This window comes from Oreochromis niloticus, linkage group LG18, assembly GCF_001858045.2.
Source record: "Oreochromis niloticus isolate F11D_XX linkage group LG18, O_niloticus_UMD_NMBU, whole genome shotgun sequence".
Taxonomy (NCBI): Eukaryota; Metazoa; Chordata; class Actinopteri; order Cichliformes; family Cichlidae; genus Oreochromis; species Oreochromis niloticus.
This window is the reverse complement of record NC_031982.2, coordinates 34,280,116-34,296,659: the sequence shown is the minus strand read 5'-3', so window position 1 is coordinate 34,296,659 and position 16,544 is coordinate 34,280,116. Positions and strand designations below refer to the sequence as shown.

General features: G+C 45.2%; 3 protein-coding genes across 3 annotated transcripts in view; 2 read left to right on the top strand and 1 right to left on the bottom strand.

Moving 5' to 3' along the window:
- Positions 1-2,038, top strand: part of LOC102077170 (zinc finger protein OZF) — a 34,142-nt gene extending 32,104 nt beyond the window's left edge. The window contains exon 3 of the mRNA XM_019347420.2: positions 1,582-2,038. The gene's annotated coding sequence lies outside the window, so the exon portion shown is untranslated. The remainder of the gene's footprint in view (positions 1-1,581) is intronic.
- The window catches only part of nmnat2 (nicotinamide nucleotide adenylyltransferase 2), a 14,037-nt gene extending 11,999 nt beyond the window's left edge, over positions 1-2,038 (top strand). The window contains exon 11 of the mRNA XM_003458930.5: positions 2-2,038. Coding sequence (XP_003458978.1) covers positions 2-104 — 103 coding nt within the window. The 3' untranslated portion in view covers positions 105-2,038. The remainder of the gene's footprint in view (position 1) is intronic.
- lamc2 (laminin, gamma 2) lies at positions 1,765-16,544 on the bottom strand. Its single transcript, XM_003458940.5, has 21 exons — positions 16,343-16,544; positions 11,186-11,362; positions 10,783-10,900; positions 10,209-10,330; positions 9,969-10,100; positions 9,681-9,870; positions 8,429-8,541; positions 7,866-8,258; positions 7,366-7,599; positions 6,478-6,614; positions 6,047-6,203; positions 5,408-5,613; positions 5,137-5,216; positions 4,899-5,036; positions 4,587-4,731; positions 4,347-4,496; positions 4,070-4,184; positions 3,794-3,990; positions 3,391-3,549; positions 3,195-3,294; positions 1,765-3,011 (listed from the first exon to the last, which is right to left on the bottom strand). The coding sequence occupies exons 1-21, from the start codon at positions 16,416-16,418 to the stop codon at positions 2,758-2,760; spliced, it is 3,393 nt and encodes a 1,130-aa protein (XP_003458988.2). The 5' UTR covers positions 16,419-16,544; the 3' UTR covers positions 1,765-2,757.

Genomic DNA, 16,544 nt, shown 5'->3' with positions numbered 1-16,544 from the left:
GACTGGCGCTGCAGCACGGTGACGGCCATGTTGTGGACTACCTGAGTCAGCCCGTCATCGACTACATCCTGCAGAGTCAGCTGTACATCAACGCCTCGGGATAGAGACGACAACAGCCTGCCCGCAGTAAAACAGGGAGACTGGAGGAGGAGGAGGAGGAGGGGGAGGAGGGTCCTACCTACAACCATCATCTATTTAAAACACGACCCCTCCTCCTCCTCAATCTAAAACTTGTCTGTCTTCTGTGTCAAACATATACTCTTCTTTGAGCTGTTGCTTTCCAACAGGAGCGTTAGTGTTCCTCCTTCTGTCTGTGTCATGTGACTTTACATCAGGGGAGGGGGAGGGGGGTATTTTGGGAGGTCTTGGGGACGATGCACAGAGGTAACTCCTCAGGGCTGTGGCGGCGACGGCGGTGTTTTCTCTTTCTCGTTCTTTACTAAGGTCTGCGAATGCATGACACAGCCGGGCATGCTCAGTGTGCGCAGGATCGTGCTGGACTGGGCTTCATGCAAGAACCATTCATGAGCTCACGATGCAGGCTCGGCTTACACATCCACAGATAATTAGACCCAATCTGACATACGGTCCACTGGAAGAGACAGACGGCTGCAGCAGAGCAGGATGATCCCCATGAATTCGTTTGAGCCGTTAAAGATTTCGGCACAATTAACCCCGTCACCAAACACCTGATGTTCCACCAGGTTCCACCTTTAACTTGTTCCACATTTCAACCAAGAAGCGCCTCCGGTTGATAGAAGATGACAGAGACCTGCAGCAGTAAGATCAGAGCCTCCCTGAATCTAGACTCCTTATTTCCTCAGACCACATGGACCAGTCAAAACCTCTAGGCTGGATCAGTGCATGGGTCACTCATGTTGCAGTACCATGTAACGGCCACTAGTTGCTGACTCCAGTTCAAAAACTTCTTGGTGGAAGACCTAAATGTGTCATGATGGCGTGCAGGCATTTCAAGGTTTTTATGAAGTCTCGCCACCACCTCCGGCTTTAAACTGCTTTTCTCCACACACACCAGGAATACTTTAAGGGCCCAGAGCACAGGTTCAGTCTGGGCACGGTCTGTGGCGTTCTTGCATGAGGCCCGTCGTTTCCTGCAGCTCTTCTGCAAAAATCTAACACCGCGACGCTGCTGTCACAGAATCCGGCTCTCAAATCTTCCACATGTAGACGCGCTGGGAACCAGAGCTCGGCACATACTGCGGGTAACCATCAGGCTGTAGCAAAGCTTAAGCTCTGCAGTGTCATGAAGATGATGGCGTCTGTAAAGATGATGTCCTCGGCGGCAGCAGTGTTTAGCATCGTTCCTCCTCGTTTGCTCCTGTTCTTAGACTGCATGCTTAGACAGTTTGGTTCTGGCATGAGTGTTTATCACTTGGTAGATTATAATCTGTTGTGAACGTGTTTGCAAAAAAAGAAGTTTTAAAAAAAAGATCAAATATCTCTATGAAAAAAATAAAACATCGCTGCAGCGGGAATCATCGTCTCCCTCGTCCGGCCATTTTCTATTCACTCTGTACAGAAGGCATCCCCGGGAAATGTACGATTTCTACACGTGGTCAGGTGTGTGTGTGTGTGTGTGTGTATGCGTGTGTGTGTGTGTGTGTGTGCGTGTGTGTGCGTTTAAAGGATTTTTGGTTGCTCTCAGTCACTTTTTTGTATCATGTAGCTGAAAATCCGTCTTTTTTTTAATTAATCTGCCTTTTCTGTTGCACTGACTTCTTCTACATGTAACCTGTGATGCACTCTGTGTGTGTGTGTGTGTGTGTGTGTGTGTGTGTGTGTGTGTGTGAGTGTGTGATTTATGAGCACAGATGTGTGTTTACAGATCAGGACAGGTTTAATTACAGTCATCAGTGTCACTCTCCAAAGAGGATGTAAAGGAAACATTTGACCGTTTTCAGCTGTTTGTTTGTCGCTGTGTTCGTGTCCACATCACTGCTCTGCTTCTGAACTGATTTAAAGCTGTGGTTACATTCACACCTCGCTGCTGCCAAAATAAAATATTTCTTTGACTAAATCATCTCAGCTTCTCTGACTCCGATGGGCTCACTTCATCCTGCTCGTCTTCGGCGTTCGGTCTGTTGCGTCGGATGGTTGACCCACACACAGAAATACCAGTTACATAAATCTAAGAACTGATGAATAATGAAGTGAAACATGTTTTAAATGTGAGAACTTTTATCTTTTATTTTCATATAAATATTCTTGGTGGTCAGACTCAAAGAACAGAAAACACTGAATTCATGAAGGTTTAAAAACGATGGTGTATGTACAGTTATAAATACTCTAACATATATTCACATACAGAATGCAAACACAGAATATATTTTTATAAAAACAGCAGATACTCCCTGCTGAGCATAGAAGGAAACACCAGTGCATTAATCTTTCCCTAATTTATCCCTGGAAAAAAAACCAATCTGCTCCAAAAGATCCTTTTACTTTTACATTTAATAGAGAAAAATCTTAGTTTACAAATGTATGCCTACGTGATGAGTTTAAGGTGTCGTACAGTTTAGATTTAGGGCCAAATAATGAAAACATTGGAGGTGATTTCTCTTTAAATTTTAAAAAGCAAGATTCAAACTTGAGGTTCAGAAATTAGTTAGCACGTTAGATATGGATTCTAAATAATTCAATATTTTTATGTATTACAGACAAAAAGAAGGTCGTCAGTAGTTGAAAAGTGCAAAAACACAAAGTGAAGTCCACTGGCAGTAAGTCAGGTGACGCGCCTCAGGCCTCCTCGATGGGTGGGCTGTTGTAGCAGCCTTTGGGGATGGATGCCAGGATCTCCCTGAGGTTAGCGATGTCTGCCAGGATGGTGTCGATGTCCCGGTTGATCGAGTTGAGCTGGCGCATGTGTGCGGCTTCCTGCTCCTCCATGTTCTTGAGCCGGGGGCTCAAACTGCCCTCCACAACTTTCTTAGCACCGGCCAACGAGTCCTCCAGCTGCTTCACCTTCTTTAAATCCACAGCACTGGACTGGTCTGAGAAAACAGAGTAGACACGGTGAGGAAGCAGCTCGTGCTGTCTCAGAAGGGCACTCAGGCCTTTCTGGAGATTGTGAAGCTGACCAAATTAAAAAGCAACTTGTTGCAAATTCATAAATAAAACAGGACTTCAGCCACGTTAAAATCCCAAAGTGTGAGTCAGATAAAAAGTGTACGTACTGGTTTTAGCCAGCAGACCCTGGACCTCTCGCAGAGTTTTCTGCACTTCCTCGCTGACCAGCCGGGCGTTGTTGTAAGCTCCACCCGCTCCCAAAGACGCCTGCAGGGGAAACATTACATGTTTAAACCCGTGTCCATCGTTTTATACGAGTCTGTCTCTGCGTCTGTGACGGGTTACTTCAGTGTGGTCATTTACCTCCTGGGCGTCAGCTTGCAGGTTTTCAGCTTTCTCCAGCTCGGAGGCCAGAGCTCCAACAACGCCTCCCGCCATTGTTTTCAGGTTAGTCGCCTCTCTGTTCAGTTTGGTAGCTTCTTTCAGTATATCGTCATGAGACGGCAAAGATGCAAATTCTCTCTGAAGAGTAAAGACAAAATAGCAGTTTAACGACAGAGCCGAGGTGCGACACGACAGCATGAAAAGTCACAGTTCACCTTAAAAAATAACCAATCAAACACATTTGTTTAAAAAAGTTTCACAGAGAGAAAATTCTACAGCTGGTTTCTTCAACAAACGTAAACTTGTCCCTGACGGCTCGCCTGTTTTATCATTTCTAACATAAAGAATGCGTCGTAAAGCAACGCCACAGTATTCATGCTACCTCCAGACCAGTGACCATGTCCCCCAGCTTGTTGATGTTTTCCAGAGCGTTATCGTAACTGTCCTGAACATCTCCCAGGATGGACAGCGTTGCATTATTATTGCCAGCTGCCTGCTGGATGGTGGTCTTGATGTCAGGGAGACGCTTGATGGCAGCGTCTGCCTTTGTTTTGCTGCCTGCGATCTGCTGGTCGAAGCCTGAGAAGAAAGAAGAGTGGCATCAGTCTGCTGCTAGATTTATGGTGGCGAGTGGCGCCCCATCGGTCGGTGAGCCTACCTTTCAGGGTTTTCAGGGCATCTTCTAGCTCATCACTTTTGCTGTTGATGAGTTTGATGGCTCCTTCAGCGTCAGCTTTGGCAACATTGACTCTGTCCACGAGGCCGTTGTACTCCTGCAGAGAGGGATGGAGAACAGAGGTGTTGATTGTTAAAACATCCAACGTTACAGCAGAAATAAACATGTTTATTTATTACGATTTTGGTCATTTAGCCAATTCCCCCCTTTAACTGGACAACTACTGCTCATCAGAGGTGAATCTGTGACACTTTAGTACCTGCTGGGCAGCTTTGCCATTGGCAAGCAGGTCCTCCGCGACAGCCTTGTTTCTCAGTATGCCATCCTGCAGCACATCGATGCCTGCGAGGTTCTCATCCATCGCCTCTGTCACTCCATCCACCCTGGAACGCATCACATCAATCGCCCCCTGTGCATCATGGGAGAACAAAGGAGGTTAGAGACACTGAACAAGTAGATGATAATAAAAAGAAGAATGTGTCCTCTCTCCAGCCATTACCTGCAGAGATGGGGGGAGGTTTTGCTCCATGTTGGCGATGTCTTTCAGCATGCCCTCCGCCATTTTGCTCTCCTCTATGGCATCGCTGCTTAGACGTTTCGCTTGCTTCTCAAAACCCTTCACCTGAGCTGAAGTCTGTTCATACCTGGACACACGCAGGTTGCTCTAGTTTAGTCTTTAGGCACCGGGTTTAGATTCTGCTGTCATTAACAAATCTGAAGCTTTTACATGCAAAGTGCACGTAAATCAACAAAGTGGTTGATTCAGAGTCTAAAAGAGTCTTTGTCTCTGAAGCTCAGAGGAGATACTTACATGGTTTTCAGGTCTCCAATCAGCTCTTTCACTTTGTTCTCTCTGTTCATGAGGTTTCTGACCAGAGTCAGACTCTGCTGCGAGTCACTCAGAGCCTTGTTAGCGTTTTTTTCCACAGTGTCTGCGATCGTCTGATGACTGGAAGGCAAAGGCGTCGGCGTTAGAGACGGCGGGTAACGTGGACTGGTCTGCATGGTAGCCAAAAAACATCTTACCGATTTGTGAAATCAACACTTACTCGTTAGCCAGGTTGGTAGCCGTCGTCACGAGCGAAGACAGGTCGTTTGAACCCAGCGGTGAGTCGCTTTGAGGGACATCCTGAAAAATAAACAGCAGTTAGACAAGAAAACATCTGTTTTCACATAATTTCTTGTCTTCTCTAAACTTTTGCCTGTTGCCTCTAAATACACACACGCACACCCAAATACGACACAACCCCTCTAAAATAAAAATAATGATTCTGTCAAACACGACATGATGTGTTCATCTCTGTCAGCGTGGAGCCTTACAGCGGAGTTGAGGTCAGATTTGGCCTTCTCCAGCTGGACTTTCATCTCCCCGATCAGCTTCTGGACCTCCCCCATCTTCGTCTTGTACGTCTGTTGCTGCAGTTTGATGTCAGCGGCTGCGTCCTTGATGTTTAGGAGATCCTGCTCCTCGTCCAGCTGCCGCTTGCTGATGGACGACAGGTGGTCCTGCAGCTTCTTCTCCACTTCTGTTAGAGACAAACAATAAGAAATCAACTTTATTTTAACCAGTTAAACTTTCTCCAGTACATCTGCTATGGAGACCTGAGTGAAACCATTCGGCTGCAGGTCTTTGAATGTCTACTAAGTTCTTCTAAAAACTGCAAGTATATTTAGTCAAGTAATCGAGTAAAACTTCCTTATTAAAGCTTCTACAATGTGGATTTTTTTCATTTTTACCAACTGTAACTGTAACAAACAGCAGCTGACTGGTCACTTACAAACATAGAAATTAGTACATTTTCCCGTTATACTCATATACTTTACTTTTAACATACAAGACGTGCTAGAAATATGAAGTCACAACATGTTCAACAGTCACAGGTTTAGTTTAGTGTTTGGCAAATTGGTACTGGGTCCTAAAATCCTTCAGGTGATGGCGTAGGTAAGGTGCTGTCTTACTTGTGAGTTGCTTGGCGTCTTCCATCATGTCGTCCACCTGCTCCATAGCATCTGTCAGAGCGGCCTCTATCTCAGCATTATTAGCTGGTTTCAATCCTCCGTCCATGTCAGAGAACAAAGACTCCAGGTCCCTCAGTTTGGCAGCATAAGCAGCCATCTGACACAAAAGAAATACGTTTAGATGCCACAATGTCTTTATAAACAGATGAAACTTCAGAGTTTCTATAGGGCGATATTGTGATAATATTGTTTTATTATGATGATCATGAACTGAAAATTTTATATCTCAAAGCCTCAGGTGACATGATATAGACAATTAGTTTAGGTTAAACACTGAAAGAAATCCACACAGCAGGGGGCGCTTTATAAAATAAACTTAATACTTGACCACTTTCTGTGTATGACAGCAAACCCTGTTACAGGTACCACACCTTTGCTTTGATGGGGGTGAAACAGGCGGGGCAGCTGGATCGTTGGCACCTCAGACCCTCGAAGCCCGGTCTGCACCGACACTGCCCGGAAGCATCGCACTGATCGGACTCCGAGCGCTGGACGTCACAGTTACATGCTGACAGGAAAACAGAGGAAAAAAATGTTACTGCTGGATCACATCTGGGAAAACCGTGACAGCACAAAATGTGTTCTGTGAACAGTGTAAGAGAAGGACGGCTGTAATTAAAAGGTGCACCAGCAGGGGGCAGCATTCTACCTGTGGGAGTGTTGAGAAGTTTCCAGATGTGGGCCAATGTTTTGTGCTTTAAAGGTCTTTGAAACTTTAATATAAACTGGCTTTGCTCAAATTAATGATCCTGATGTTTTTAAAGTTGGTTCAAATTTAAATTCTGCTCAATTTTCACTTCACTGTTTTCTGTAACTGATGCTTATTCTGCACATTCACTAAGTAAATAAGCAATACAGCACCAAAAAACCTGAAATTGAGCTTAGCGTTGATCAGCTGATACACTTTACCACACCCACCTCCAGGTAACCCCAGCCATGTTTAAGCTGTTTTAGCTGCATACAGTTGCTGGGCAGCTGCATGCTGCTTTGCAACCCAACACCACCATCAAAAACCACAATTCTGATGATTTTCTTTGCCGTGAACTTAAAAGATTATTAAACAGCTTCTCTCTGAGCAAGTCATGAGACTGAAACATGTCAGTTAGTTCTGTTTGTAAAAAACAAAACAAAACTGTTTTTACTGCTTTCTAACATCTAAGATTCAATTTTACAGTAAAGAATACAAACATTTCAGTTTCACTGCAGATAAAACCCAGACGTCTACATCAGAAACTCCTCTGACTGTGCGTCGTTCTTACGTTTGCAGGCGTCGGTGGGCTGCCTGTGGTAGAAACCTCTCACGCAGTCCTCACAGTGCCGTCCCTTCGTGTTGTTCACGCACTTCAGGCATTCGCCGTTGTTACGGTCGCAGCTTCCCGGCACTCTGATGTCGATGTGACCATTACAGCGGCAGGGTATGCAGGGACGCTGCACACCTCCGGTACCCAGGGGGTCGCCATAATAACCCTCCTGACAAACGTCACAGCGAGGACCTGAGGACAGAGACACACAGGTTAGAATATTCTAGAATGATTCAAATTCAACTAAAGACTTTTTAAGAGCTGAAATAAAACATCAACTAAACATCATGTTGTTGAAGTTATATGTTGTTTCACAGCCAAAGTGATCAAGGATTTGAAAAAAGAAAACTTTACTTTCAGAGACACAAAACAATCCCAAAGAGATGCAACATGTGCACAAAAAAAAACATGCGTGTGCGTGTGTGTGTGTGTGTGTGTGCGTGTGTGTTTCGTCTCACCGGAGGTTCCTGATGGGCACCTCTCACAGCGAGGCTCCAAAGAACCAGGAGCCAGTGAGCAGGACACGCCGTCCGCGCAGGGACACCTCACGCAGGTCTCCGGCCGCCTCGGGTCTCTGTAGAAGCCCTGGGAGCAGCTCCGGTCTGCGGGCGTCTCATCGGCAGAGTAACAGTCTCCAGTTTGCGGGTCGCAGCTGCCTCCTCTGCAGCTGCAGGGCTCACAGGGGCTGAAGGCTCCATCTGCGGGGTCTCTGCGTTTGAAACCGGGCGCACACCGCTGACAGAACTCGCCCTCGTGACCCGGCGGGCAGCTGCAGGTGTGCACCCAGCGGGCTGGGACGCCGTCTCCACGCTGTGCAGTCACCAGCTGCACATTATCGAGGTAGCCACGTCCTGAAAAAAGAAACAAAAAAAATCATGAAACTGTGTGTGAGAGCTGCTCATCCTTCACTCTTCGTTGTTCTTTTAGCACCTCCTCGCCCTTTTAGAAAACCCTTTTATGCTCTTGGATTTTATCTCTTTGTACAGCATCTTCTCTGTGGAAGAGAAGAAAAAGGGCTCACCGGTGTCTCCAAACGTGGCTCGGATCTTGATGGCTGTGAGGTTCTGCAGGAGCGTCTGGAACTGCAGGGCGGAGAGCTGAGGCCTCCACTTGCTGCCGGGCCGCTCGTCCAGCCTGTTCAGAAGAAGACAGAAGAAGTTCGAACAATGTTTCACGAAGACGACGTTTTCTCCCTTTACTGTCCTTCATCATCGAACCTCAGAGAGACCTCTGAGAAAACAGGAATCACTTTGATGAATCGATTTTGTGTTTCTTCTTATTGCTTTGCTAATATTTGGACTGCAAGTGGCTTTATGACTAAATCAATCCAAATGTGTAACCGGATGTGCAAACAAGAATGTTTCAAATATGGTATCACGACGACATTAAATTTCATCAAATGTATCAATCAGAGTCGGTCACAATCTAAAAAATTCAGATCTGAAAGTCCATCATAGTTTCATCCACATGTGCATGAGGAGAGAGGCGTGAAGAACATCTGCAGTTTAGACTCCACGTGCTCGGACGCCAGAAGCTTGCAGGACAATAATCAGACCCTATACCCGAGACAGTTTAATGGAGCAGTGTTGTTCCACCCACTTTCTCCACATCGCTCATGCAGTAAATCCCACATAAACACAGCCAGGTACTAACGGAGTACCTGAGATTCTTGCTGCGTCTCTACTTGTTGTGATTAACAGCCTCACCTCAGGAATGTTCACGCCTCAGAGAAGCCTGGCTGTCTGAACCTTTGATAACTGGGCTGGAAAGGTTTTCACATTCCTGCTGAACAAATGATGTCACACAGAGATGACAGTCACAGTGTAAGTGGGAGCTATTCTCCCTCATCAAAACACGACACCTGATATTTCAGGCCAGTGTTCTCAAACTGCAGGGCACAGAGCTGCTGCAGGCAGCTGGGCAGGGCGCTATGCATTAAAGTTCACAGACTTTCACTAACATTCATTTATAAAGCAGAAACTGTCAGGAGAAAGCAGCAGTGACAGTCCCACTAATGCCCACCAGAGCTCCAGCAGTGAGTCCCCACAGACTCCCGTGGGAGTTAAGACCTAAATCTTAAAGTCTGCATTATTGGGGGCGTGGCCTCTTTGACTGACAGGTGAATGGTGACACAGGTGGCTGTAGCTGCTAGCTGGACCTCTGAGCCTTTTTACTCCAATTATCTGACCAATAATAACAAGCAACCAATCAAATCTGTTCTCCACGTCATGTTTAGAGCTTCAGACAAAACTTCACACCGTGGATTTTCTGACCTGAAGCTGTAGGTGATCTTCTGACCACAGGGGACCACAGATCGCAGGTCACCCAGAGAGGCAGCGACTCTTAAACCGCCACCTTCCAGGATCACGTCGTTGACAGACGGGTATCGGACGCCGCGGTCCAAACGCAGCGAGAAGGAGAGGTTCTGGCCGTAACTCAGCAGCTGGTTCCCGAGGTAATGGTCTGTGAGAAAGGAGAACATCAGTCATAACAGGAATAAAAAGAAAGACAAAGAGAAGTGGGTGGGGCTAAGCTGTTAGAAGAGGTGGGGCTTGACTCACCTGGGGCGTATAGGTAAACCGGGAGGCTGTTTTTGGAGATCACCTCCACGTCCTGGTGTTTCGGTGACCAGCGGAAGTGCGTATCGGCTGGAGTCTTACCTTGCATCGTCCCCACCTTCCAGTCCTCCACACCTGAAACACACCAGAGTCTGTCACCTCACCTATTGTGCGCTTTGACTTTGAAATGTAGGAAATGTCAGGGTTCTTTTATTATGAAGGTAATGAAGGAGAAAGGTTTACCGGTGGTGAAGGTGGAGGTGATTTTGTGGACCGAGTAACCGGATTGTGCTGAACAGCGGCTGCTGTGGCCGTAACAGAAACACGGCAGAGTCAGACTCTCAGATTCGTGCCTGGGCTGACGGCTGAAAACAAGAAACAACAGGAAGTGAGCCATGTACTATCAAAATAAGACAGGAGACTATCTCTGTGAACTTAAAACAGAAAAATAATGCAAAGAAGGCTGTGCAAGAAGTGGGCTGTTTAAAACTGCTCAAATGTGTTTGTATTAAACTGAAGCACCTAAAGTACTTAAAGCTACACTGAAAAACCTGTAATAGAAAGATGGAAGCCAACACTGAAATCAATAGAAAAGAGCTGTGGGCTGAAGTTAAGGACTGAAAACTGTTGAAGTGACAGCAGAAAAACAAAAAGTAAAGTGACTGAAGACAGAATTCAATTTAAACATTTTTTAACTGCAGTTACAAAACGATTCATCAAATAAAAGACACTAAATTTAAGCAATGACATGCATGAAAGTGCACTGAAGGTGAAGGTGTTGAGAACTGAAGCATATGAGGTAACATTTGTCTCTCACCTTTGGGGGCAGCCGTCAGGTCCGATTGGTCCGTTGGGGCAGCGGTCACATTTGTCTCCTGTGACGCCTTCTTTACAGCTGCAGCGCCCCGTGCTGTCACATGACTTACTGACAGAACCTGAGGAAAAACAAACCCGGTCAGAACAACACAAGTAAACGATGACATCGGTTTGTCTGTTTTAGAGTCAGACGTGCCCATGAGTCAGCCCCAAGTGGCCATTAAAGGAACTGCAGCTTCATTTTTCCACAGTAATGAGTTAACACATCGAAACACAACGTTCAGCCTGTCATGTGCTTGGAAACCTGAGAAGTGGAATGTAAATGTGCCGTCTCTAAAGACGTGCCAGGAGCACAATAAGGTTCATTTTCCACACATAAAGGGTTTTGTGAGACTTGCACTCACCTGTGGGGTTGCAGCGGCAGGGCGAGCAGCTCTGTCCCGCCCCCTGCAGGTAGAAGCCATCCTTGCAGCGCTCGCAGTGGCGGCCTTCCGTGTTTCCCTGACAGTCGACGCAGTGCAGACCCAACGCATCGTGCAGGCAGTACTGAGATCTCCCATTGCACTCACAACGCATTATCGCTGCATGAGAACGTAAGAGGTCAAATTTCAAGTTTATTTAGATTTTTTTCAATTATTTTTTGTACAATAATAGACGAAACTGTTTGTAGATGCACGTTCATGTATTTTTGTGGCTTCACAGGTGTTGGACTGGTGCTTTTCTAGTCTGACCACAGGAAGTGCTTGCATTATTGTAAGGACTGTGGGAGGAAGCTGGCTGTTTACATTTCAGTTTTGCACTTTCTTCTGTTCTCCACTTTCACTTCAGCTTGCATGTGAATTTCTTGTTTTGTTCGTATTGTGATGGCGAAAGAAAAGAAGGCACATCCACATGAAATGATAAAGGAAGCTTCCCGAGCTTTAATCTAACAAACAGGAGCATTAGAGATGTTGACAGAGCGTGAAGCGATTCATATGTTTTGTGGTTTGTTCTGAAATCCCAGCAAGAGCCTGCACACAGATCATCACAATCCGGCCAGCCCCGCCCAAAACAGCCAGCACCTCAGCCCCCTCTGTCTGCAGCGAGCTCACCGGGATCATGGCTCAGAAAAGCAGCCCTGAAAAGACTTCCACCCGCTCCTTTAAAGCTTTGTTTTAAACTGAGGGAGAGTTTCAACAGGCTGCTGCTTGTTCTTGCCGTTAGCAGAGAGGGAAGATCTCATCCACAGTGAATGCAGCAACAGCAGTTGGTGGTAAACCAGAGTAATGATGAAAAAAGTGAATCACAAGGCAGCCTGCAGCCTGCAGGGACAGCCTGATACAGAGAAACATTTCATGATTTTATTATTGGACCCTTCGGGGTCACCATCAGCAGAAAGGGGACGACCACTAAACTGTTCTCACTCAGGAGGATATGATGTCACTGCAGCTAACCAACCACAGCAAATCTTTTTCTGTGACCTCACATGTGTTGTGGGTCTGTTTGGTGTTTGTGTTAAACTGTTACCTTCACTGTAGGGCAGAGAGTCAAATGACCACAGGGACCAGTGCCACTCAAGCATTATTGCATCAATATTCGCACAATACACGTGCAAGTAGACGAGGAGGCAAACGTTCGCCCCTGACCGACATCAGGACGATCGGGAGTCCGACCGACAGCTGGGATCAAGTTACAGAAACCAGTTTTACCAAGTTACCGTGAAGGCCAGAGATTTCACTCAAACTTCAACTCAGACTTGCTTCTTTTTGTTGTGCCGTCAGGAGAATCTGAGCTGAAACATGGAAAAACTAACTGTGGCACCAGCTGTTTACCTGAGGTGAGGTAAACACAACCCTGAGCCCAAACTTCTCCTGAGCCTGGCACATGCATCACATTAACACCGCTGGACATAATCAGCATGAAGTTTGGAGGCAGAGGAAATGTTTCATGTCCCTGTGTTACTGTCCTGAGCTCAGCCAGTAATCATCAGTGGGACTCCTGACCCCTGACCCTGACCCCTGACCCCTAACCATGACAGATAACTCTTAACTCAAAGCTGTTTGTAGTGTGCCTCAGCCTGAGGAAGACCTGGTTTAGGTCCACTGGTCGTGACAGTGGGCACATTAATTATTTGTTTTCTAAAAGAAAAATAAGTTTAAAAACAATTTATTTTATTTTATTTACAATAGACTGATTTTGTATTACTTGCATTGGTTTGCCGTTCTTTTCTTTTCATCTTTATATGTATTTAAAATAAATACAAAAGTTAAAGTTATTATTAAATAACAACGGCCAGATTCAAAACAAAATCCCCAAACGGACTCCCAGAGCTGGGCGATACGGGAGAGGGCGGCTGCCTTCCTGTACGCGAGTCCAGCAATGGGCTAGCGGGGGTAGCCGAGGATGGACGGAGCGCCTCCTTCAGGGACCGGACTCGATTCCCCGTCACTAACCCTGAGTTCTTTACAAAACTATTAAAGGGTTTTTTTGTTAGCATAATTTTTTGTTTCGTGACTGAGACTGGAGAGAACAATAAAAAAAGACATTTTACTTGCACGAGTCGCGCGTCGAAACTGATTTTAAACAGTGTTTTTGGTTTTTCTTGAAACTGTGTTGAGAAAATATCTCCCAGTGATCGCTGGCAGAGGGCTGCCCCCTGCCTGGTTCTGTTGGACGTCTCCTCCTGTTGAAAGGGAGTTCTTCCTTCCCACTGTCACCAAGTGCTGCTCATGGGGCGTGTCTGATTTGGGGGGTTTTCTTGAACACGTCCTGTCAGGAACATTTTAACCTCACTGTGATGTATTTTCTCCCCGTATGAATCTGAATACCTCGACAGTGACTGTAATCAATTTCTTCTTTAATGTAAGCGCTCAGAGGGAGGCTGAGGTGTGTTTGTCTGACCGTCAGATTTCCCCTCCAACACTCAGCCTGTGATTCAGCAGACGTGAACAGCTCGTTCTCTACAGTTCAGAGTACATCACTGACTCACTCTTTTATAACAGTTATTGTTCACCTGATTGCCTCCGGCAGCGGTGAGCTTAGGTGTTGTGTCTCTCATCGGACAGTTTCCAACTTGTGCGCCTCTAAATATTCAGCCTGAAGAAACATTTTCTCTCCAAAGGGAACGTGTTCACTGTTTCATAACTCCGCTTTTCTTTTCCCCGGAGGAATGAAAAACAACAAAGACACGCCTGGAGATGGTTCTTCTTACATCACAGTGTAAACTCAGAATCTGGTAACAGCTTTAATCTGAGGTTAACACTTTAACAAACAAAAGACTAAAACACCGTCTGTGCTGTGAGCACTGACTCATGTCATGATTCAGCTGATAAAACACTGCACATGTCAGACGTCTGCACTTGGTGATGCTTTTTTAAGCTTTGAACCAGAAAGTGCACTGCCTCTCACCTTTAAATTGTTTTTTGGGAATAATTTAAATAAATTTTTGCTCCTGCAGGTGATGCCGTGGTTTTCATCACCTTCATGATTTGGCAGTCACTCACAGTCTGTCCTGTATACACAGCACTGAAGACACTCAGCAGCAGCCCAATGATTTATAACACCATCAAATAATAACTGCTTATTAATAAATCAGAAAATAAAGAGCTGCATGTATCTTAATGAACAATGCAGGTTTTACATTTCTCTCATTTTGGGTAAATATTTGACTTTCTGGTATTCTGCAAATATTCTGAATCCATTAACATATTTACAACATTACGCTGCTTTGATTCATCTCATTTCTGCTCCTGTAGTAACCACAGCCAACTCTTATTAGCATAAAAACTCACATTAGACTTTAAAAATAACATTAGCGTAAAACAATCGCTGGGCGTGACCTGACCAGTTCTGATCGGATTCAGCAGCTCCACGCCACAAAATGCAGAATTTTTACAACAAAGCCTGTAAAACTGAGATATTCCCACTTTTCCTTAACCCAGCTAGCTTGATATCCAAACCAAAGCAAACAGTGAGTAACAACAAACTTAAACAGAGTTTAAATCCTTTGTTATGACACTGATGCATCTTTGCATCCATGTAGCTATTAGCCATGCAGCTCTTCTGCACTCGCTGCTGAGTCCGTCCGTCCGTCTATCTATCTATCTATCTATCTATCTATCTATCTATCTATCTATCTATCTATCTATCTATCTATCTATCTATCTATCCATCCATCCATCCATCCATCCATCCATCCATCCATCCATCCATCTATCGGGGCGATCGTGGCTCAAGAGTTGGGTGTTCGTCTTGTAATCGGAAGGTTGCCGGTTCAAGCCCCGGCTCGGACAGTCTCGGTTGTTGTGTCCTTGGGCAAGACACTTCATCTACCGCCTACTGGTGATGGCCAGAGGGGATAATCGATGGCGCAATATGGCAGCTTCGCCTCTGTCAGCCTGCCCCAGGGCAGCTGTGGCTACAACTGTAGCTTGCCTTCACCAGTGAATGAATAGTGGTATTGTAAAGCGCTTTGAGGGGTCCCGAAAACACTATATAAATGCAATCCATTATTATTATCTGTCTGTCTCAGCTCAGTGTATGAGGCTGGATTCGTTTCTTCAGCACATCAGTAAAAGTTCAGCAGATAATAATTTCTCTCCCTGAGGGGCAGGCGGTTCTCCTCTGACAGCTCAGGTTCGTGAGCCTCACCCATGGGTGTCTCCCGTTTTCCACCAGCTACTCTTTGTTATCTTTTAAGACAAATTTGAAAAATCTAATGAAAACATATAGAAAGCCTTCCTGTTCTGACTCGTCTGTGTGAACGGGTTTTGTTAAGCTGCATGTTGTTGTTCTTTTACTTTCTTTAAATCAGTTTTATTTTGTCCTGAAGTCACAGTTTTCTAGTCACAGGTTTCTTGTAATTTAAGGATCAGTCTTTGTGTCTATTTAAACTTCTTTAGTGAGATTTCTTAATTCAGCTGTTTGTGTCTTATTGTTAACAATTTACTAAAACTGATTAAAAAATCGTACTTCTGGACTCTGCTGTGTTTCCTCTGACTCATCGCTGAAGCTTCATCTTATCTGCAGTTGTCCCAGCTGCTTCATGTCTGCACTGGCAGACTTTCAGAGACGAGTGACATGAATATGAATAACTCACAGTCTTATCTCATGTTATCTTCACACAGTTCATTATCACAGCTGCCGGCCCTCTGTGATTTTGTTTGATTCCTTCGTTTGTGTGCTGAACACATTTTTCAATAATTAACTAAATCAACAGACTGAGCCTTTAAAACAAACATGTTAAATCCACAGCAATAAATACTGTATTACCTCTGAAATCAATAGTTAATGGTTATTGTTATTATATAATGAGGAACATATATTAACTTATGGAGGATCAATACGTCGTTTTTTAACTTTCCATCTTACCAACCTATATTTGTTGTCTTGATTTCATAACGTTGTAGTTTATGTATATATATTTTTGTCCTGGCTGAGCTCTGCCTCTCCTAAACGTTACCACAGTTATTAGCAGGCTGAGCTCAGGTATGTTGGTTAGAGTTTACAGAAGAGACCTAAAGGATGTTAATGTCTTTCAGCATCTTGCTGATAGCAGTAAAAGAAGAAGTCGAGCCACTTACAGTAGTATCTGTAGGTCGCCTGGACGGCGCAGACAGCAAACAGAAGCCCGCAGAGTGAAATCCATCCGTTCCTCATGTTGTGTGAATCCTGAAATCAGATCCGAAAGCTGCAGCTGATGGAAAAACTCCTGCACAGCTCCTCAGAGTGATTCCTTTTAACTCCTCTCCTGCTGCAGGTCCGTACACGCTGCACGTACAGGCC

Coding starts and splice junctions, on each gene's coding strand:
- lamc2 (XM_003458940.5), bottom strand. CDS start 16,418: ATGAGGAACGGATGGATTTCACTCTGCGGGCTTCTGTTTGCTGTCTGC. Junction 8,259..8,428: donor AGCCACGTTTGGAGACACCG/GTGAGCCCTTTT, acceptor TTCTTTTTTCAG/GACGTGGCTACCTCGATAAT. Junction 4,185..4,346: donor ATGGCAAAGCTGCCCAGCAG/GTACTAAAGTGT, acceptor CCCTCTCTGCAG/GAGTACAACGGCCTCGTGGA.